This window comes from Lissotriton vulgaris, chromosome 5 (assembly GCF_964263255.1).
Source record: "Lissotriton vulgaris chromosome 5, aLisVul1.2, whole genome shotgun sequence".
NCBI classification, from domain to species: domain Eukaryota; kingdom Metazoa; phylum Chordata; class Amphibia; order Caudata; family Salamandridae; genus Lissotriton; species Lissotriton vulgaris.
In genome coordinates, this window is record NC_141693.1 from 554,566,817 (window position 1) to 554,590,999 (window position 24,183).

At 46.2% G+C, this 24,183-nt stretch overlaps 1 protein-coding gene across 2 annotated transcripts in view; it reads right to left on the bottom strand.

The window, feature by feature from the left end:
* SHLD2 (shieldin complex subunit 2) overlaps window positions 1–24,183 on the bottom strand; it is a 1,133,281-nt gene that overhangs the window by 504,493 nt on the left and 604,605 nt on the right. For both annotated transcript variants that reach the window (XR_015295898.1, XM_086922015.1), the window contains exon 5: window positions 9,520–9,654. Coding sequence is in view for 1 of the 2 variants with exons in the window: in XM_086922015.1 (XP_086778141.1) it covers window positions 9,520–9,654 (135 nt within the window). In the remaining variant the exon portion in view is untranslated. The remainder of the gene's footprint in view (window positions 1–9,519; window positions 9,655–24,183) is intronic.

Genomic DNA, 24,183 nt, shown 5'->3' on the forward strand with positions numbered 1-24,183 from the left:
TTGAAAGGAAGACCTTCCGAATCCTCTATACCTTTTACTCACAGAACCTCTGGACTGGAGGCCAAAGATCTAGCTGTTGCTCGACTATCCTTAAATCTCTCCAAGGCAGTATCCGCCTTCTTCCCAAACAGGCCCGAACCATCAAATGGAAGATCTATTAAGGTAGCCTGGACATCAGCAGAAAACTCAGATGACTTCAACCATGACCCTTGCCGCAGAGTCAGCTGTGTTCAAGCCACTCTGGATGACTTGGAGAGCAGCAGCTTGAGTATTAGCAAGAACCTCTTTGAAGCTCTGCTTGTCCTTGTCAGGAATCTTAGGAACTAACTGTTTCACAGAGTCCAATAGAGTGTGAATGTAACGCCCTAAAAGGCAAGTGGCGTTTGTTGACTTGAGAGCCATGCTAGCTGAAGAGAAAACCTTTTTAGCCAAATGATCTAGTTTCTTAGACTCATTGTCACCAGGCACTTGAGGAAAAGAACCAGTAGACTTTTTGGAGCAGGCCACCTGTACCACCAAGCTTTCAGGAGAAGGATGGGAAGATAAGAAGTCCAGATCTCCAGGAGCCATCCTATTTCTCCTTGCGACAGCCCTTGAAACTGCTGGAGCCGAAAAAGGCTTACGCCACACCTCCAAGATTGGTTCTATTAAGGCATCATTAAAAGGAAGCATAGGTTCTACCACTGATGAGGGAGAGTGAAGCACGTCCGTTAAAATGTTTGATTTAAATTCTGCAGTGGGCAGATTTAAATTTAAAAGCTCAGCTGCCTTTTTAATGACTACATGATATGGTGCTACATCTTTTGATGGAACATCCGGAGCAGAGGAAAGCTCTAGACCACTAGACTCCTTAAGATCATCAAAGAAATCTTCAGATTCCTGCAGTTCACCTTCCTCCATTTCCTCTTCTCTATATCTCTCTTCCTCTAGAAGCCGCTGAGCTTCCCTTCTAGACCTCATCATCGGGATCGGCCTTGGTGGATCCGCAATCGACTCCGAAGGAGCCGGTGCTGGCGTCGAGCTCGAAGCCGAAGGAACTGGCTGGAGCATACAAGGTCGAATTGGAACCGGCGCCTGAGAAGATGGCATCAGCGTTGATGACTTTGGCGGTGCCGAGAGAGGCCAAGACGGAGCCGGTGCCGGCAAAAGGGCATGAACGGTGCCGGAGCATACGTCGGAGGGACTACCAGATTAAAAGCCATCGGACCCATGGGACCAACCGGTGCTCCAGAGGGGTACATGGCTCTTGAAAAGACCCTGTACATAGCATTTAAGTAATGCGTTGGATCTTTCCCCGGGCCTGGAAAAGGAGGGTACGAGCCCACAGATTGCTCCTGAGGAAGCACCGGATTCGCGTCAACTGGAACTTCAGGACGATGGACCTGAGTCACAGAAACCTCAGGCAAAGGAGCCTCTTTCCTCCTCTCGAGTTGGAGAATATATCGACGTCGGGGTCAGATTCGACTCTCGAGCCGGAGACTGCTCCGGTGAACCAACAGGCGATGGCTCACCTTCCGGCTCGGGTACAGTAGGTGAAGGAGAAACATAATCCTTCCGATGTCGACGACCTGGAGACCTCGACTTCGGATCCGACTCTCTCTCGGAATGACGTTGAGACCAGTGCTTCCGAAGACGACCTCGAAGCCGACCTTGACCTCGAACAGGACCTCGAACGTCTGGAACAGGACTTCGACCTTTTCTTCTCCTTCTTGCCCTTCAACTTCGCCACAAGAAGCTTTGCCTCCCTTTCTCGCAACGCCTTGGGGTTCATCTTCTTGCAACTGGGACAACCTTGGACGGTGTCGTCAGATGAGAGACACCATACACAATCTTCATGCGGATCAGTTATAGACATAATTTTTTCGCATTCTCCACAGGGCTTGAAACCAGTTTTCTTCGAAGACATCATGAATAGATACAAGAAAACACTGGAAATACTCGACAGTAACAGAGTAACAAACGAGCTACTGAGGATCCCTAGAAAAACCGTTAGCGTTGACGACGTGGAAAAAAGGGAACTGATGTAATCACGCGTAGGTCTATTATGGAGTCGGTGACGTCAGTGGAGCCGCGCGCGAAGCAGTGCTTCTGTGACGTCGTCCACGTCGGCATGTAGAGCTACAAAATAATTTCTGAATGTTGCTGACGCAGGGGATATTCACAAGGTGAGGAATCAAGGTGAGGAATCTACTGGCAGATGTATCCATCAGAAAGCCTCTGCCAGAGATGCCTAATTTGTCAGCAGAACAACCCAGGCAGTGGTCAGTGGGGGAAGAATTGGAAAGGCAGAAGGACCATTTGTGAGGTTGCAGGTTGATTTCATTCAGTTACCACCATGTAGGGGATTGAAGTACAACCTTGTCATAGTATGTTTGTTCTCACGATGGGTGGAGGCATATCCTACCAGAAGAAATGACAGTATAACAGTTGCCAAATTATTGTTGAGGGAACTTATACCTCGTTTTGGTTTCCCAGTAGCTGTGGAATCAGATAGAGGATCTCACTTTAATAATGAAATCATTTGATTGATTTGTGAAGCATTTAAAAGTTAACAAAAATTGCACTTTGCTTACCGCCCACAGGCTTCTGTGGTAGTAGAACAATTGAATGGCACAATAAAATCAAGATTGGCAAAGGTGTGCGCATCAACATCACTGTGTTGGCCAGATGTATTACATCTTGTTCTGATGGGACTGAGAAACAATCCAGACAGAAACACAGGGTTGAGTCCCCATGAAATACTCATGGGAAGAACAATGAGATTAGCCTTTTTACCAGGACACAGACCGTTAAGTATAACTGATGATCTGGTATTAGACTATTGTAAAAGATTGGCTGACCTAGTGCATTCTGTCTCTTACTAGGTTGGAGAAGACGCAGATGCCAGGCAGCCGGATCAAGCACATGATCTAAATACTGGAGACTGGGTGGTGGTGAAGAATCACACCTGAGAGACGTGACTAGCACCCAGGTGGAGTACTCCGAAACATGTCATATTGGTTACAACAACAGCAGTGAAATGTGCAGGTGTGCCTAACTGGATTCACACCAGTCATACCAAAAGAGTACCAGCCCCTGATGAGGAAAATCTAAAACAGATACCTGCAGTTTAGGGTACAGAAGGTTGTGCAGCTGAAAGTCTAGAATAACAGACTGTGGAATAGCTGAACAAGAACAACCAAGCACTAGCCAGGAGGATTGGATAGCAGTGGTTGACATATCAGATGTAATTATAAAAATAAGAAGCAGAACAAAAATAGAAAAGCAAGAAATTAGTGAGGACAAGACAGGAATAGAAGAACAAGCTCAGGAAATTGATTTTGATATTGCCGGAGTCCCTGAGCAGGAACAGATAAAGAAAGAAAAATACACTGACAGAGGTGAACCAAATCATTCTCAGATCTGAGGAGGGACAGATAGGTTTAGAGGAACACGTTCAGGCTGTAAATCAGTCTAGCGCAATAAGACCTGAGCAAGACCATTTAGAAAAAGAAGAACAAGTTCAGGAAGAAGAAAAACAAATTAGAGTAAACCCTGAACAGGACCAGATAGAAGAAGCAGAACACGTTCAGGCGAATGGTGCACAAGGAGAAGTCCTGAACTAGGTCAGATAGAGAGGGACGCAGAAAACGACGAAAATCAAACTGTGCCACAAAATAATGTAAATAAAAGAACACTCGAGAGTGACGAAGAAAGTGAAAGTACAGTGCAACCCAAAAGGGTTAGGAAAGGTGAGAATTGTCCTAGATTTGTCAAAAGATTAAGATATAATCTAAAGACAATAAATGAAGAACCCGACCAGGTGAATGAAGTCACTAGTCAGTCTGTATATTCAAATGAGAACCCCAGACGAAGGAGTCAAAGATTAAAAATACTGAATAACAAATTCAAAGGCCCTGAGTGGACCTATGTGATTCATGAAGAACTTCAGAACCTAGATTTAAATGAAGAAAGTGACGAGGAAATAACTGCAGATCAGATTGATGAAGGAGAAGTGAGACCCCCTTGAAACAAAACCAGAAATTTTACATTTCCGAAACAAAGTAAAGAAAGAAGAGAAATCTTCTTAAAATGACTAAGGATAGAGTTGCTGAAAGACCAAAACAACATTGTTTAAAGAAATGCTGTAGAGTATGTATATGTAGCCTCCTATTAGTGATTATAGTATGGTTAGTCTTAACTATAGCGATACCATATTTGATGAGCATAGAAAAGAGAAATAGTACAGATACAAAGGGAAAATTAGCAAACTTAAAGGGAGATAGAGTAGAACTAGAAGCATCAGATGAGTCCGAAATACATCACACCATAACAGATAATAACACAGATTTAAACGTTTTCACCAAGTTATTGTTTCAATATGTAGATACTATGGAAATTAGTGATTGTTATGAATGTATGAAATTACCAGCTTAATTAGCAGAAGGTGTCACATATCACCATTTACCGCTAACATATGGCATTTCATGTAGTGTACTAACAAGTCTGTTTTATAAAACAGGCAAATTGCAGTATTATTATTCAAACTTGAATGTAATATTTTCAGAGGTTCCTGTTCGAAAGAATATGAATCCAGTACTCACTAGTCTAGCAGCACAGTTTATGGGAGAATTTTTCTTAGCACAAAATGCAACAGATATAGCAGAAGCTCACAAACATAATTTAACATGTTCCCTAAAAGAAGAAAAGACATTTTTGAATTTAGTAGAAGAAAGGAGACAGGATTTCCAGAAGAAAGCCAGCGAACAGAAAAGTCATATCCCACCATGGGCTGAGAAAATTCCATCACCTTTGGGAGCCAAATTTGAGTATTCCTAAAGTGTGTAACTAAAACGATACTGCATTGCTCCGTTCGAACTTTCAGTAGAACCCTCTGAATCAGTGCAAAAGGAGGGAAGGCGTCTTCAAAATTTATTAGTAACAAGTATTCATCATCATTGTCAGTTGGTGAACTGAGGTACTTTGTACCATGAAGGTCACCTGGTCTTCTTGTGCTGCGAGGGACACCTGTACTTATTGCACCAAAATGGTTGCTCTTTCTCATTGTGCCGCTAGGGGCACCTGCATCATCTGTAGTGCACAGACTACCTAGGGATAGTACCGGTCCTTTGTAGCGCACAGGCTACCATGGGCTTCAAGATGTTTGGTCTTTTTCAAGGCCTCACCTCCTTTCTTGGGTAGAGGGTTTTCCTCCTCAAAGAGGTCAGCTGAGTCTTCCTCAGACACGTGGTCTCCTTTTCTTTTGCTAAAAGCTGCCTCCACTGCCTCTTTCAATGAGGACTTAAGTTGTTTCTCAAAGAAACTCATTAGTGCATTCTCAGTAAGGGGGATGGCCTCATTAAACTGTGCTCCATTTTATGACATTCTAAATATCTAAAGGAGATCAGGTCCCTGTCTCAATCCTAAGGGTTAACCTGTAGATACATTATCCCCTTCAGATAAATATTTTCCTATTATTATTATTTTAATTTAATATAGGCAGAGTCTGGCAAAGTGTGGCAGTCTTACCGGAATCAAGTAGTTATGTAGTTAAAGGGCTGCCATTAAGCTCGCCGCTCTGCGTAGCCATAGCAACGCACAGCGTGAGCCAGAGTGGCCTCACTTGCTTCCGCCTAATTTTTTGCCAGGCGAGTCTCAAAACGGGAGGCCCGCCTCGCCGAAAGCAGTGTGAGCCCCGCACTCGCGATCTGCATCATGGAGGGGGTGCAAGCAGGGAGAAAGCAAGCAGGCCGGTGTCGGCTGCACCCGAGCAACGGACAGTCAGCCGACACTGGAGCCTGCAATACACACCCGCCCGGATGGATGCCCACATCATGCTTCCGCAGGCGAGGCCAGCAGCGGAGACGAGAGCATCTGACTCCGTGGCGATCACATTCAGGTCAGAGGCCTCGTTTTCACGTATCAATGTTTCATTTAAGTTGGAAATTAAGCTTTGAAGTGGGGTAGTAAAAAACCAGTCCATAAATTGGAAGGGTACAGGAAGAAAAAGGTAACATTTTACTTACATTCCACTCAGTTGTATTTTTTTTTACAGCAGAAAGGTGGTTAAAGCATACAGAAAGGGGCACTAAAGATAACGGTAGGGATCCTAAGATAAGAACCTTAACATTGGTAATTTATACACTTAATACTAAAACGTAATGGTAAATAGCATAGAGATAAATAAACATATACTTAACTGTCCAGGAGGACGAAGCCTGGTTACCACAACATTTTAATATGTTCTATGGAATGTTTAGTTTATGATGTAACATGTACTTTAAAGGGCTGTATGTGTGGGCAGCAATAAAAGTTATTGCATAATGGTAGCCTCTGGTCTTGTAATGTAGTCCTAGAGTTCACTAACCGTTGTGGCTGCACGTCCGGAAAGAAATAGACAATCTCCTTTAGTATGCTAATCCCACAACGTGCAACCATATGTTCACAAACTCCAGCACTATAGCCCTGGCCTTTGACCATGTTAACAACATTCGAGCTGGGGTCAGGTTCTAGCAAGTTACAACTCACTCCAGCTGTACCTCGGTGAATACCAAATCAATGTTCCTAATTGCCTTTCTGCCCAGTCTTAAGCATGATGTCTTTTAAGCAAAGGGAAAAGGGCTCATATTCACCTGAAACTGTACAACAGCCCAGCAGGGTGATCTTCAGCATCCACAGCTATGGAACATGAATGAACCTTTCCGAGTATCAAGTCAATCTGAAAATGTAGTAGTAGGGTGAAGACAGACTGATGATTCAATCTGTTTCTCATTCCCAACAGAACCTCTGCAAGATCTGGTGAAAGAGAGTCAGTTACCTGCAAGCCTCATAGGCCTCCTGCATACAGAAGTTGTTCATTGGCTGTAAAACACTGGCCAACCCAAAGGACAACCCAATATTGTGGTTAATGTGTTCTTCCTGTGGCTCTTCAGCATTTGATTCTTTAACCCCTCCCATGCTCATGACGAGCTCAGCTCGTCATGAGCCACAGTTGCCGTGTGCTCATGACGAGCTCAGCTCGTCATAACGGCTCCAATGCTTGCACGCAGGGCTAATTTCCCCGCTGTGCTGAACGTTCCACACAAACGCTGAGATTGTCATTAGCACCGGGGCGCTGTGCGCGCCCCCCCGCACAGCGGGGCAATTACCCCCGCGGCCAAGGGGTTAATTTAGTTACCTGAAAACAACCTTACATGATTGTAACTCATAGGGAACACTGTAGTGTAAAAAGCATAAACACAATGTTCCATGGCATGACAAGCCATCAAGCACCCCATTACATGTGTATTCCCTCAAACTCAGCGAGACGCCACACTCCAGTCACGAACAGTGGCTAACAAGATTGCTTGGTGTGTCTTCTAACAGGGGCCAATGCTTAATAATGAATTATTGACAATACCTTTCTGCTTAATGAAATATCAGTTTTACCAAATGGTCACGCCCAAGCACTTTGTCGATAATGAATTAATGGCACCTAAATCCCTAATTAGGAGTTGTTCCACGCTACGCTGGAACGTACTTCTTACCCAGCGAAATTTACTGTTACAACAAAAGGACTTGCCAAATCACCCTGATGGCGACTTCAACAGGCCTCCTTTGTTAGTTCAGCCAAAAACACATGTTTTGTCAATTTTTGTATTCTATGATTGTTCAAACTTTTAAGTATTTGCAATCTGTGCACAGTCTATCGATCAGAAATGCGATTTGAAAAGCTTGCCATCATGCACGTATTTTTATACGTAATTGTAATGGTTTTAACTAACCGAACAATAAAGATATCAATCAACCATTCTTTTGGTTTAAGGCATTATGTAACAAAATAACACCAACTGCAAAAATATTTTTCATCAACAATGCATTCTGTTTCACCTATGAGAGCAATTATTTGCGTACAGAGTTGTTTCTGCCCAGTTTAACACAACTGGCTGTATGGTTCCAGAATATGTATTATATGGCATGAAGTTCCAGTCCTAAATAAAGTTTACAAAAATATCACCCGTATGCAATTAATATTAGCAAATTCAATGAGCAGATATTTTTGTAAACAATCTTTAGGACACACTATTCATGTCACTATATTTCGAACAATGATATCCTGGCATACAACCTAACTGACAGACCCCACTGAACAGATAACCCTTTTGATTTACAAGAGTAGCTGAGGCCTATTGCACTTCTATTAATATCAATATGTACATGTCTGACTGTTGACCATTCTGACTTGCTAGTTCTGCACTCAGGGTAACTTTCTTCTCTCAGCTCTTCTAAAGATTTACTATTTAAAAAAGCAGATACTGCTTTGAAGCAAGCTCGTATAAAGGGATTGGAACACTTTCAACTCCCTTTAAACTCAGTATATGTTTCAATGTTGTGGCATTATTATCAAGAAAGTAGTGTATCCACAGCTTTGGCTGGACATTGTCATGTTTGTTGCAACTGTGATCTTTTTGTTGAAGTCAAACAAATGGTCTCTGTTACCAGATTCCTAAGAGCCTTGCCAGTTAATATGAACCACACTCAACATCCAATGGGGTCGGTTGTGGAAAAATCATATTATGTAAAAAAAGGAAAAATTGCTCCTTTTTTAGGTGTCCCCTCACTCACCAGGGTTGCCCCATGGTGACATGCTTCATCATTGGGGCCATCCCAGTCCTCTACGGGCTGGGGCGTGCTACGACTTGCGAGTTACGTAGGAGCACTTTTCAGAAGACTATGTGTGGTGCATGTGTATATGTGGAGTGGACTATGTGACGTATCTTAAAAATACCTGCCCAGTAGGTTGACAATAAACTTTATTTTTGCCTCTAGGTGGTAATATTAAAAACGGGGTGGATAGATAGGGCGCCCTAAACGTAATGTGTCAAGGTGTACCTATCAACACCTTGACACATTACGTTTAGGGCGCCCTATCTTCATATACACATGCACCACACATAGTCTTCTGAAAAGTGCTCCTACGTAACTCGCAAGTCGTAGCACGCCCCAGCCCGTAGAGGACTGGGATGGCCCCAATGATGAAGCATGTCACCATGGGGCAACCCTGGTGAGTGAGGGGACACCTAAAAAAGGAGCAATTTCTCCTTTTTTTACATAATATGATTTTTCCACAACCGACCCCATTGGATGTTGAGTGTGGTTCATATTAACTGGCAAGGCTCTTAGGAATCTGGTAACAGAGACCATTTGTTTGACTATAGTTTTTGGAGGGTGAGCCTTAGCTATTGTTCCTCTAACTCCCTTTCTTTAGTGTCTTTTTGTTGAAGTCACATCCAGGCTGGCCTTACACCAATGCCTTTGAAGTGCATCTTTCAATCGCAGATGCAGTAGCCCAGAGCAGACGCCCTCTTTACAGGGGATCCCAGACTTAGGATTCTTACTTTCTGTGTGCCTGGTAGCTACTCCCTACTGTTGAGAAAAAGCCTGAAAGGTCAATAGATTTTGTGATTCCACACACAAAAACCCAGAGAATGGTTCCTGCAGGCTAGCAAACATGTACAAATGACACAATATGGATCAAAAGACGAGATTCAAAACACTCACCCTTTTTTCTTTGTATCTGTGGAAGCCAAAGGGTGCCAGCACCCCATAACACCAGCGTGCCATGTTTGCCTTTCACTTGCTCGACTGTCAAAACAATTTTCTTTTGAGTCTGTCCTTTGTAGAGATACAAAGATTCTGGAATGGAAAGAAAACAACATGCTAGAAGTTGACAGGGAGGCTGACAGCTTGTAGGCCAGGGTAAGAAATTAACTTAAAAAATATTTTTTGTAAAACTAAGTGAAAGGGGACATGATTGTTAGAATGTATTGCCAGCACACGAGCTCAGGTGTTTTTGTTGGTTGTTACTGGTTTTAATAAAGTATAATGTCAATACATTGGAATTTACATGACTAAGAAAAGCCGCTTGACAGTCACGGAAGTGCAACAAATTATTTTAAAGGCAAAGAAATATTCCACTTTGTCACTTCTGCGCTCAGACATTGGTTTCTTTGACTTTAGAGTGCCAAAGATGGGAACAGCAGGGCTGTATTCAACACACCTTCCATTTTAGGTGCACAACTCACCAGTCGATTACGTCATCAGACAGGTCCCCTCTAATTAGGTCTCGTTACCTATATATTCAGCTGTTTGGATAGCCTCGTGGCATCAAGTATTAAAAAAAATACAATAAGAGGAACACAGAAGGAGAGAGACAAAGCAAGCTTTGGTCAGCCTTTCCAACCATTGGCTTTCATGTATTGCTTCAGGGGCGGCTCTAGGCTCATGGCGACCCTGGGCAGGGAGCGTAGGTAAAGGGTCCCGGAAGAGGGGATCCGGTCGGGGCGGAGCACGGAGGCCAGTGAAAAGGGGAGGTCAGGGTGTTTGGAAGTGGAACAGAGCCGGAGGCCGCCAAATCCCTGCCAGGGGCCGCCACGCAAATATGAATCCATCCTCAGAGGATTGCTATATTAAGGATATATATTGGCGTGGTGACCCCTGGGGTTTGGTAACCCTGTGCAGGTGCACAGCTTGCACATGCCTAAGGCCGCCCCTGATTGCTTGGATGGGTTCACGTTAAGGCCACAACATTTTTTAAGGATGGTTTAAGGATAATTTTTCAAGGAGTCCATTTCTTTTTTTCAGCACATATTTATTACCAGTAACACATCAACCTCATGCATGGGTAAGGCATCCCAGTTCCCCCTTGCAGTACCTTTCCTTTCCTTTTATTTTCATTTTTTATTTTTTGTAAATATTGCGATTTAACCAGGAAAAGGCATCAAATAAGAACCAATACGATACATATTATTAAATTATAAAAACTAACAGCAATCTGATGCAATCACTAAAAAAGGAAAAGAAAATAATGGAGGGGAAGGTTTAACAATTTGCAATTTCACAAAAAAAATACGTCCCCATATTACAGTGCATTTAATCATAGAACGAGCCACTCTCAGCCAAGCCAATGCAAATTCAATGACATAGATCTGTCTTACTAACAGCCACCAGTCCATCACAGTTGGAGGTTTTGGTGATGTCCAGACCCTAGCTATAGCTAATCTTGAGTCTTACATTTTACCCTTTTAAAATAGTTAGGGTCATTAAGTCTATATAGAAAGATATGGCTCTCAAATTCCAAAATAAACTTGTGGCTAAAAATAGTGTTGGCGGAGTTAATAAGACTACGTAAGCTAATAAAACAAGCTGACCAAAAATATGTTTTGAAAGTCTGGGAACTCTAGGCAACCTTGGCTAAAAGAAAGTTTTAACCAATCAATTTCTCGTCTTGCCTTCGTATATATACCCACACAAAACTACCTAATATTCCATCCAATTTTTTAAAGAATGTGTTTGGGACGCGTAATGGAACGGAACAGAACGGAAAAGATAAAGAAATTTAGGCAAAATTTCCATTTTAATAATATTAACTCTGCTGCTAATCCCAATCGGTAACTTATGCCATTTTTTTAAAGACCTGTTCGTCTCTTTTACTAGTGCATCATAATTTAGTGACAATATACAGTCAATCCGCGCTGTTATCCTGACCCCTAAGTAAATAACATTTGGGTAAACTCCAGGTACTGGCATCAAAGGTTTATGATTAATAAGAACTTGAGTCTTATTAACATTTAATTTACGGCTCAAAATTAGACCAAACTGTCCCGCTACTTCAGTTATCGTTTTCAGCGCTTCTCCTGGTTCTGTTGAAAAAAACGCTATATCGTCTGCATAGGCGACAACCTTCAGAGAACTTGCCCCAGATTTAAAATCACTTATTCGCTCATTTTTTTGCAATACAGAAATAAATGGCTCTATATAAAGAGCAAATAATAAAGGCGAAAGAGGCCATCCCTGGCGAGTACCACACAATACCGGAAAAGTAGATGACTGCAGGCCCAAATAGGCCAATTTAGCACATGGTCTATCGTATAATGCTTGTATCTGCTTCAGAAATTGACCCTTTATCCCGAAGGCTGCTATCGTAGCCCACAAGAGATCCCACCCCACTCCGTCAAACGCCTTTTCTGCAGCTAATAAAATCATACCAAGTGAGGTGGGTCTGATGATTGCAAGGTCAAATGCACTTACTGCCGTGTTTACGTGAGCAGTAGTGTTCCTCCCTTGAATAAACCCATGTTGATGGGGGGAAACCAAATTGGGCATTATTGGGGCCAAGAGTTTAGCTAAAATGTTTGCATATATTTTTGCGTCTGCATTTATCAGTGAGATTGGTCAATATAACCCACATTCCTCTACTGGTTTATTTTTCTTCTTATCTTTGTCATATGCCATGAGTCAGGAGTTCTCCCCCTAATCCCAATTTCCTCTATCTCCTGACTAAATGGTACTAACATAACATCCTTGAATATTTTATAAAATTCTAGAGGAATGGTATCTTCTCCCGCAGCCTTCCCTGATGGTAATGCCCCCATTGCTAGTTCTATCTCGTTTATTGAGATACCTTCCCCAAGAGAGTCTGATTCCTCACTCCCCATCTTACTTACAAAGCTATTTTGAATATACCTACAGATATCCTCTTGTGTGGGCTTTAGTGTGGAGTATATAATGTTTTGTAATAAAGAGGAAACTGTTCTAATATCTGCTCTGGTTGCTCATATATTTTTTATATTGAGCCCCTCTATAGCTTTTATATGAGCCTTAGCCTGATCGTCTGCCACCTTAAAAGCAAGTACTTTACCTATACTCTCCCCAAATTCATACTGTGATAGACAATATTTATTATAACTTGCCACACTTTTCTCTCTCCATATTTTCTTCAGGGCCGAGCGTAATTCAAATAACCTAAAATCCAGTCGCTCAATATCCTATGAGCCTTTTATAATAGCCTCTGCATGTTGATACTCCACCTTCCGAATCTCTAGTATAGTTGTGTTAGTTATATTTGTTCGTTTTCTGTTTTGTCGCCAGATATATTGCTGGATATAACCTTTAACAACTGCTTTGCATGTGTCCCACACTACTATAGGAGAAGCTGTTCCTACATTTTCCTTAACAAAAATTCTCCAATTGACCCCTAATCTTAGCCACATACTCCTGGTTGGTCAACAAATATCTAGGAAATTAAAAAGGTCTAACTTCCTTATTCTCCTCTAAAATTTTTAATGTAAGGAGTATGGGGTTATGGTCGGAGGTCAGCTTTGGGCAGATTTCCATATCGGTGGACCATACGATAGAGTTGGTAGCTCAGGCCATATCAATCCAGGAATATAATTTGTGGGGAGCCGAAAAATAAGTATACCCTGGTATATTAGGGTATAGAGTTCTCCACACATCCCTAACAGTCTGTAACCAGCCTATTGCCCATATTGCAGATCTTTTCCTTCTCATTCTTTAAAATCCCCTGTCTCGTTGTATCAATGTTATAATCCATGATGCAATTAAAATCATCCATCACAACCCTCTTCCCCTCCCAATTTAACATTTCTGTATTTATCACGTCAAATATAGTAGGGTCATCAGTGTTCGGGCCATACACTGCACAAAATATATAATTTCTTCCTTTTATCTTTATCTGTGCCATTACCCACCTACCAACTTTATCTGCCATTGAATTCCCAATTACCCCCTCAGCCCGTTTATGTCTACATATAGCGACACCCCGTATAGAGGCACTTTGCATGGTACACACTATCACTTGGTACCCTAGCTGCTTTAGCAGGCCGCAATCTTTATACGAAAGATGTGTTTCTGTCAACATAACGATATGGGGACTATACATTTTTAGTTCCTCTGTTACCAGTTGCCTCTTAGTCTTACTGTTCAATCCGGCCACATTCTATGCTAAGCACATACATTTTAACTGATCCATAAAAAAAACAATGCAATCAACGCTGCCACCCATGCCCCCCATTTTTATTGTTGAGTTAATACTGTATTCCACTACTTTACTATCCTTTTGGTTCCTTATTATCCAGCCTTTGTTTTTTTCCCTGTTTTTCCCTCTCCCTTTGCCACCACCACCCCAGCCTCCCAAAAAGCAAGCACCACCCCCCTACTCCTAGAAGGAGGAATCTTCCTCTTCCTTAAGCTGCCGCTGGTTTTTGGCAGCAAACTGAGACTTCGGTCTCCACAGTGGCCCTCGAGACCTAGTTCCCTACAATCTGTCCATCATTTTATCTGATGTCAAGAAAAAAAGAAGAAAAAACCCCCCAGATTATATTTACAGATATTAGGGAAGAAAGAAAAAATTCCAAAACACTACATAAATTGATACCCCCAAAACCTACCCCCTAATACCACATCCCAGATATTAATCTGGTCAAGACCCTTTTCCCTATCCCTTCCCCCCTGTCTGCTATCTACACAGTGCTTCTTTCGCCTCGAGTTCAGACATAAAAACATATGACTGTCTTTCCCGTATTACTTTCAGGCGCGCCGGTTCTTGTAGGTACGCCAGTACTCCAGTTGATTTTAATGGGTCAATCAATAACCTTAATTGCCAACGCCTTTCCATTGTCTCTCTACAGAAATCAGATGTAAAAAAAATAGAATACGATTCTACAGAGATAGGTGTTCTAGGTCTAGCTTTCAATGAAACTGCTTGCCTAAGCAAAAAATTGCCAAAGTAAATAAGGAAAGGAAGTAGGTATCTGGCATCCTGCCTTCGCTGTACTAATGGTAGTCTATGTGCCCTCTGAATCTGGCAATCCCTGTCCATGTCACCCAAGTCCGGAAAAGCCTTCTGCATTTAGTGTACAACGAAACCCTTCGAGTCAGTCCCTTCTTGCCCCTCTGGAATTCCAAATAATTTCAGGTTATTCCGCCGTTGGCGATTTTCCAGGTCTTCGATTTTCAGCTTTTTATGAAAAAAGGACTATAGTAAGTTTCTGAATTTTAAAGCAAATGGTAATCGATTTTTTCAAAGGTGTGATTATAGGTTGAATATTTAGAAATGATGCAAATTAATCACTGCAGATATGGAAAGATATTTTCATTTCATTAATCTTATATTTTTGTAAAAAAGGAGAGGAAATTCAAATTCATTGATCATCCATATATAAAACAATTTCGAGTATTGATCCTCGTAACGAGCTGCATTGAAGTTAGCAAATCGTGGTGTTGTTTGACAGTACTAGTCATCTGCGAGGTTGCCTCTTCCATGACAGCAACCCTTGATTGAAAGTCCACTATATCATTAATAATAGTCCCAACCTTTGAATTTACATCTTTTAACGACTGCTGAATATCAGGATTATCAGCCTTAACTTGAGAGAAAAGTTCCCTTGTTTCCTCTCTTTGATCTTTAAGGGACTGCAATATAAGTGAGAGTAATGACAATTCCCCTATTAGAGTGTCTTCACCCGGAGGGTTCTTTTGCGGATCCTCTTCTTCCTGTTCTTCTTCAGCAAATATAGCACAGGCATGTTGTTGGCAACAAACCACATCAGATGGAGCCTCAGGGGTTTCTCCCGATGATAGCCTTAGTGCCTCACAAATATCGTCTGCTAATCTCACATCCGAAAGTCTGGATATCAGGGTTTTAACCCCTCCTTTTGCCTGAACCCATCTCCGTATGGGGCTTACAGCTTCTGTATTTTTCCCTTGCTTCAATCCCTGTTTTCCAGTCGTATGGCCCATTGTAAGTTTTCTTCTACTTTCTTGTATATCCTTCGATGTTGTAGATCTAGAATTTTTCCTTTTATCTACTGATCTTGGGGTTTTGCTCTGCTTTTACTTTTGTTTTGTGCCCGCTAGGTTTTGTACTGGAGTATTAATCACGCCATTTTTCCTTTGATTCTCTACAGGGCCCACAGATTCGAAATGTATACTTTGATTAGCCAAGACCAAGACAGGGCTAGCATTTATAGGAACAATACCGCCCTCCTCCAGGGCGCTCTGCCTTAGGATATCCTCTGCCACATTGCCTTTCACTGCTGCCTCGTTTATCAGCTATTTACCATTCCCCAGCAAAGCTGTGTTTGCTCCCAAACCAGAAACATCCAAAAGTGCCTCCTGCTGATTTTCTTTAAATTCAGGTTCGGGGCGTTTTTCAAATTCTGTCTCCATATTTTCAAAAACAGTGCTACCCTCAGATTTATCAGACTGTTTGGGACTAGAGTTAACTTGCTTATTGGCTGAAGTGTCTGTATCTGAATTAGTGTTACACTGTTTCACGTGTATAGCCTGTGTAACAATCTCTACCAGTTTGTTTCTATCAGGTATTTCATCCCCCAGATTCAGACAAAAATTGTTCTGCCGAACGTTCCGACTGCAAAAGCTGCAGCACTGGCTGCCCAAGCTTTGCAGAAACAACCATATCCCCTTTTTGCAGTCCCGAGCCTTGGCCCCCTTCCATGCATCCCGCAGCGCTTACCAGTAATTTATTTGTCGCACGGGTGCTTCTCACTGTTCCCTTCGGCAGGGCCGTAGCCTGGAAAGCGCTGTTTCACACAAATCTGCCAGTATCCAATAAGCCGAGGGCGCAGTCTCGATCTAGGCTAAAAACGCCAAGCCGACAAGATCACCGCAATCCTTGTAGCTAATAGGCACCTAGTTCCAATCGCCTGCATTCAGTCCAAGAATACCGTTCCTGTTTCCTGGGAGTGTATCCGGGTGAGCTTCTCCGTCGGTCCCGCGTCTTTTTCCTTTCGTTTTACTTATCCCGCAATCGCTCATATGCTGCTCTGCTTTTCTTCCCGTTCCTCGTTCATATTATTTAAAAAGCTTGTCACTCCGTCTCTTGAAAGCCTCTGGAGCTCCTCTGTGCACCGCAGCTCATAGACAGCGTCAGCCTGCCATCTTCCCTCCTCCAGACGTGTTCCCGCCTCCTCCACACAACAAAGTCAGGTACAAGGGGATATTGCAACTCAGTTGATACTACTTTCAAATTCATTGTAAAGAAGAAACCTACAAGCATTTGTAAGGAAATTCCCATTTCATATGCAAAAATGTATATGGACTCTTCCCACAGACCATAAACAAAATGTGGGCCTAACCAGTCTTATAAATGTAACAGACTTAGCGGTGGGATCAATGAAAGCTTTCACCGGCATGTCTACTTCTCGATGTAGCATTAGCATTAACCCAAGTCGTCATGGCCTCAAGGAAGAGTGTGGCAGATTAGACTAAATATAACTTAGTCACCGCCTGTCTGGCATTTCTAGGACCAGTAAAAATGAGTAATAAATATTTCATCCCAAAAGCCAAATACAGAGTAAGTTTTATGTACAAAGTGATACCTTAAAATACAGAGTAGGGGGGGCCTGGCTTGGTAAGCTCGGTCCAGCCCGCCAACCATCCGACAAATATCCTAACATCCCGGAACGAAAGATGCATAACTATATGTTTCAGCAGTACTGGCTACACCATTGCCGGGTGTGATTTGGGAGCTGGGAGCCGAGTGTGACGGTGAGATTCTGCTGATGCGGGGGAGAGGCCTAGCTGAGTGAGGAGAACTTGGAGAGCCACGCACAGCGCCACTGTTGGCGATCGAGTGCGGAGATAGACCCTGTCCAGCGGGGGCACCCGGCGGCTGAAAGAGTTCGGGTCCTGCGGTAGGGACCCACCGACTGACCGGAGTGTGGGGAGCTGCGCCACGGTTCAGCGACATTGACAGCGAGGCCTTCAGAGCGGGAAGGAGAGATCCGGCTGCCGGATCGGGCCGCGAAGGTGAGGCTGAGCACTTGCGGCAGGTGCTGCGGCCCGGAGCAGGACCCTTTGGCAGTGGAGGTGCCAGAGGGTAGAGGCGGCTGGCCTAATCCTAGCGGTGCCTTCATTCTTTGGTGCCACAGCGGGGACCGGCGGCCCAGTCGGGCAGCGCGGGGGGCTGCCGGGAGGCTGGTAGGCTACCTCACCCCCCCTTAACATCGCCTCGCACATTTTGGGGCTTCAGCGCGGCAGCGGTGGTGGGACCCCCCTTCGGTCTTGCAGCGGGGTTCACGGCGTGGCCAGGCCAAGGGGGGGCTGCCGAGGGATCACTTGGCCGCCCTGCCCTCCTTATTGAGACGCTTTGGGCCCTCTGGGGCTCCCACACAGCTGCTGTATTGACACCCCGTGTCTGCTATAGCCACGGGGGATCGGCAGAGCTGTCGGGCTGCGTTGGGGGCTGCCAGGAGATCACTAGGCTGCCCTGCCCTCCTCACTGAGACACTTCGGGGCCTTGGGGGTTCCCGCACAGCCACTTTAGTGACACCCCCCCAGTGTCTATTATCGCAGCGCTGGATCTGCAGCGCTATCGGGCCACGTGGTGGGCTGCCAGGAGATCACTTAGCTGTCTGGCCCCCCCTTATTGAGACACTTCGGGCACTCTGGGGCTCCCGCACAGCCACTGTGGTGATACCCCCCGTGTCTGATATCGCAGCGGGGAATCAGCTGAGCTTTTGGGCCGTGTGGGGGGCTGCCGGGAGATTATTTGGCGGTCTTAACCCCGGTAGAGGCATTCTGGGTCCACTGGGGCTTCAGTGCAGCAGCTGGGGTAGGGCCCTACGCCCCACAGGGCCACCTCGTATTTCGGTGTGAGCAGGGGGGAATCGGCGGCATAGTCGGGCCGCGAGGCGGGGCCTACAGACCATCTCCTCCACATACACCCTGCCACCCGATCCTGGAGTAATTTTGGGCGGTTGCTTCCATCCGCGGTTGACGGATTGGGCCGCAAGGCAGTGGGATAGGCCGCTGAGGGTGTCTACTGCGGCTTGCGGTTGGGGCGCTTGACAGAGTAAGTGAGTGGGCTTCGCCTTCTTGTCTGCGACATTATCGCCCCGGAGAACGGTTGAACCACGTCCACATGTCTGCGCGCCTCAGGTGGGACAGCGTCCCTGGGGCGTCCGGAGAGCTCGGGTGTTGGGGCCCTTTGCCGGCTGGTGCCCATTTGGCGTTTGGGTCGGACCGCGGGAGCTGGCATTATCTGTGTGTGTGCCCCACTTGGCCAGACTTGGGCCAGCCCGGGAAGATCAAGAAACAGCAATGACAAGAGATAGAGGAGGTGGCGGCTCGACTAAGCAGGGGCCTATTGTCAGGTTTACCAGCCCGGGGCGGCGTCTGGAGCCTCCGGGGGCCAGCCGGCAGCCGTGCTGCATAACGCGGCCCTCATGGCCGCTATCACCCAATCCAGGGACCTGTTAGAAGCAAAAATAGGGGCAGTTGGATCGGACTTTATGCTGCTCCGGCAGGACCTTCGTATGCGGTGTCCCGTATCACTGAGGCTGAGACCTGCATATTGGGAGTGGTGAAGCAGAAGGTGGCGGCGATGGAGACCGTCCAGAAGGCCCTCACGCTCAGAGCAGAAATTGCGGAAGGACGGGCCCGACACAACAATCTCTGATTCGTTGAGTTTCCAGAGGCTGTGAAGAGGGCAACATGGAACGCTTCCTCACGACCTGGCTGGAGGGCTGGCTCCCCCCCTGAGGCTATGTCCAGATGCTTTGTAGTGGAGCTGGCCCATAGGGCACTTATGCAGAAGCCTTTGGTGGGGGCTTGCCCATGGATGGTTATTGCCAAATTATTGAACTATCTGGATAGGGACGCTATTTTGAAACAGGCCCAAGCCAAAGAACCCTTGCTTTTCAACAATGTTCGTAATCTTGCATTTCACGATTACATGGGGCAGGTCAAGCAGCAGCGTCAATCTTTCATGGCAGCCAAGGCTTGTCTGAGAGAACTTAAGCTTCCATATGCCTTGCTGTTTCCGGCCCGTCTTCGAGTGGTCTTTTGTTACAGCACCCATTTCTTCGACACTCCGGAAGAGGTATTCAGGTGGACGGATGAAACTGTTTGGGTAAGGCCCCACACACCACCTGGAAGGGAGTCAGACTCATCATTAAGTAATGCGGCTCGGAGAGGACGGCAACGGCAGAGTGGCAACAGACGGTCACGGTCCCGGCGGCGCTAACAGTCCTGCAGAACTTTCTCCCGAGGGGGGCCGGCCCCAGGGAGCCAAACATTGGAACCCTAACAAAGGATGCCAGGGAGGTGTTGCGGAACTATATTTACTGATTCTCGGGATGTCCTGATATGGGCTTGTCTTACCGTTAGGGTTGAGCTGGCGGGAGCCCTGCCAGGTGGACCTGGGCCCGGAGTTGGGGATCCATTGGTTGGGCCAGTGGCCCTCCCCCCGTTGGGAATTGGGGTCCAGCCCTGTCGCAACAGATACTTCAGTGTTCTTGAGGTATGGGGTGTTTTTTTTTTGAGAGGGGGTTGTTTATGTTTACAGGTCGCACTTCCACTACAGGTGTGCTTCAGGTTGCACGCACACCACCAAGGCTCACCATTACCGTTGAAAAACGATGCACCTCCTTATGGCTAGAGTAACGGACGGTGGTCAGGGGGCACAGGGTGGCCTTCGTATCCTAAGTTGGAATGTACGCGGGCCCTGGATAAGATCAAGTGAGGGGGCCATACTCCATCACGTGAAGAGGGCGAAGGCAGATATTCTCATGTTTCAGGAGACGCACTTCATGGGCATGAAGGCCCTTTGCCTGCAGGGCTATGGGTTTCAACAGGTTTTCCATGCTGGTATTATGAGGGGGTCGCGAGGTGTAGCTATCATGACATCGCAGGGTCCCCTACACACATGAGCAGCTGTGGACCGACACGCAGGGGCGCTACCTGTTTATGCGGGGTAGGGTTAGGGGGACCCCTGGTGCTAGACAACGTATATACCCCTCCCCCTTTGCAGTGGAATTTAATTGAGAGGCTGCTATCCTTGTGGGCCGATATGCCTGATGTTGTCATATAGCTACTTCTTTTCTATATACTGTGTTAAGTTAGCATGAGCTTATTAAATGTTTAAACGCCATTTTACCTTTCTGCCTCATTTTGCACACAACACATAATTGTTGATTGAGCTTTCAACCCAGAAGAGCTTTGTGATTTACTTGAGAAATAATATGTTATTGCTCTGATATCTGTTTTGCTTGGTACACTGTCTGCACAGTGAGTGCTGAAGGCTGAAAGGATAACTAAACACGATGTTGTTGTGCGAAATGATCTTAGCACGTCCATAGACATAACACACATGCTGCTGCCAAAATCTGTCTCTAGGCGGGTTTTATAGTGTTGTGCTGCACACACACAAGACACACTTGATGGTGCTTCGCATGCAGAGAGCTGGTGGAAGATGATGTGATCCTCTGCCACTGAAATTTTGAGGTATGGGCCCGCCCTGCTAAAACCCAAATGAGACCTTCATAGATATAAAATACTATGCTAAATAGGGAGGGTGTGAATTCGGTATTGTTAATTCCTATTCATTACAGCATCTTAGTATGCTGTCACCATTAGCCTTTTATGGACTAATAACTATGGTGATAACTTTGTTGCTTATAATATGTTTGCTACTATTGTACAAGATACTGCGTTTGAGAACCTTGCATTAGTAAATAAATATTTCAAACATGCACATGTCCTCTTTTACTCCACGTTCTGGTTTGTAATGATTATATAACGAAAGAGTGTTCATGTGTTCCACGATACCTGAGGTAATCTAAGTTCATGTTCTGGTCTGTCTAAGCATTGGGAGTTTGTTATGACCAATGAGACACTGTAGCTAGCTCGGTAAGGGGATTTTGGGTACTGAGGTGTGTTTTGGGCCATCCTAATTCACTGAGGTTCCAGGTCTCTATGCACAGTTCTGTAGGAGAACGGAATTCCCGCTACAATGTATTGTCTGCGGTAGGTGGGGACTGGAATGACGTCATGGACACAGCTAAGGATAGGACCAGGGTTGGGGGTTACCCTAGGAGCGGTCTCCCTACAAAACTACACTCTTTGGTGACGGGGTTGGACTGGTTCGACACCTGGCGGCGTGCCCACAGCGCGGTCCAGGGATACACCTACCTCTCAGCGGTCCACACATTATTTTCCAGTCTGGACTATACCTTTGTCCCCTGGGCGAGTGGCGGCGGCAGAGATTATGCCTCAGGGTCGCTCGGCCCACTCCCCGGTGTCCATAGAACTGTATACGGGCAGGGGGAGGCAACAGTTTCGGTGGCGCCTCTTGGTGTGGCACCTTCAGAACGCAGAATATGCAACTCATATGGGCGAAACTATTCCCCAGTATCTGACTGCAAACGTAGGATCCGTTCCTAGTGCCGCCACCTTGTGGGAGGCACTGAAGACCACTCTGCGTTGGACGGACAAGTCCTGGTGTGCGGCGGCTCGCAGGCAGGGTAGGGGGGAACTGATTGGTACTGAGGCTAACGTAGAGATGCTCGAACAACAACATCATGAGACAGGGAGTGACCAATAGTGAAGCAATTGCTGTTGGCCCAACAGGAGTGTGCCGCTCTATTGATGGATGAGGCACGCCAAGTCTGGCTGGCAACACGCAGCAGAGTGTACCAATGGGGGGACAAGTCCGGCAAGATGTTGCATCGCCTCGGTCAGGGCACGTTTCACTCCCAGGCCATACCGGGAATTTTGGCTCCGGCGGGTACCCCGATTTCGGATCCTCCTGCCATTGCGGAGAGCTTTTCTACATACTACGCGGATCTCTGTGCACCCTGGGAATGTCTTGCGGCTGCTACTATTGATACATTTATAACGGATTTGCCACCCAAGGCGCTGTCGGATGAGGTACAGGACCAGTTGGAGGTCCCCTTGTCAGACAAGGAACTGGGAGCGGCCCTGGGAGAACTTAATCCTGGGAAAGCACCTGGACCTAATGGGTTTCCGAGTGAGTTTTTTCACAGGTATAATGTGCAATTGGCCCAGCATTACCGGGCAGCAGTGGAGGAGGCCCGGGATAAGGGTGTGCTCCCCCCGGACAGGAGACATGCGGAGGTGGTGGTGTTTCACAAGCCCAGGCATCCCCCGGAACAACATGCCTCCTACCGCCCCATCTCCCTCTTAAATGTGGAGGCCAAAATCCTGGTGAAGGTGCTGGCCAATCGCCTCTTGCCCAATATTACTTCACTCGTGCACCCCAATCAGGCGGGATTCATGCCCCAGCGGGCAACCAGGCACAACATCAGGAGAGCACTGGTGGCGGTTGCAGCGATTCAACAGACGGGTGAACTGGCGGCACTACTCTTAGCGGACATGGCAGGGTGTTTGACTCCATAAGCTGGGTCTACCTGTTTGCATTGCTGCATAGACTCAATCTGGGCCCACGCTTCCTTTCCAATGTGAAACTCCTATATACAGATCTGACGGCGTTGGTGCGGGTCGCTGGTGCCACCTCCTCCACTTTCTCTATTAAAAGGGGCACCCGGCAGGGATGTCCCCTGCCTCCATATCTCTTCGCCCTGGCCATGGAGCCTTTGGCGGCTTGGGCGCGCATTGAGGCCCAGGTGCGGGGGATTTGAATGTGCCACGGGCCTGTCCAATAGAATTTCTTACGGCAGTTGACAGGACGGTGCCACGACTTCTGCGTATCATGCAGATTTTCGGGGGAAAGGTCGGGTCTATACATGAATCCTCGCAAATCCATATTTTTGGCGCTGGGAGATCGGACGAGGGTGGGCTCGTGGGCATCCGCGGCCCAGTCGGCTATAGGCGGTTTGAAATATTTGGGGGTGGTTCTATTGGACGTACCGGCCATTGGCTGGGAGCGTAACCTGACACCAGTGTGGGAGCAGGTTCGTGCAGACCTTAAGTCCTGGTCCGCATGCCCCTGACACTGTTTGGCAGATCGGCGATCTTCAAAATGGAGGAACTCCCCCAACTTCTCTACCAGCTGCAGAATCACCCGTACCCGATCTCGCTTCGATGATTCTGGCTGGTGAATTCTATGCTTGGGCAGTTTCTGTGGGAGGGGGGGGAAGGTGCGCATGGCTATACGTACATGCTTCTTGTCCACCTATTGTGGAGGACTGGCATCACCAAATCTCCTCTCCTATTATCAAGCCTTGAATCTGCTGGTCCTCAATGAGTGGTGGTATGGCGATAGGGGAGACCTGGAGTACGCACTGGAACGCTGCCTTACGGGACACCATACACTTTTGTACTCGGCGCGGCTGCGGAGTGCGCTGCCATCAGCCACGCGGGTGGTGTTTATAGTTTGGGGACAGGCGCTGCAGCGCATGGGCTGATGGAATGTCCTGACTAGAGAGACCCCATTGTGGAACAATGGGCGCCTGCCCCACTTTGCGGCCCTTCCGGGGTTTCGGGAATGGTAAGCCTTGGTACCTCCACCCTGGGAGGTGTTCTGAGGGGCACAACACTTAAGTCCTTCCGGGATCTCCAGGAGGAGTTTCATATGCCCCAGGCACAATTCTATTGATACTTGCAGTTACGCCGCGCACTGTCCCCCAGCCTGCAGGGTCT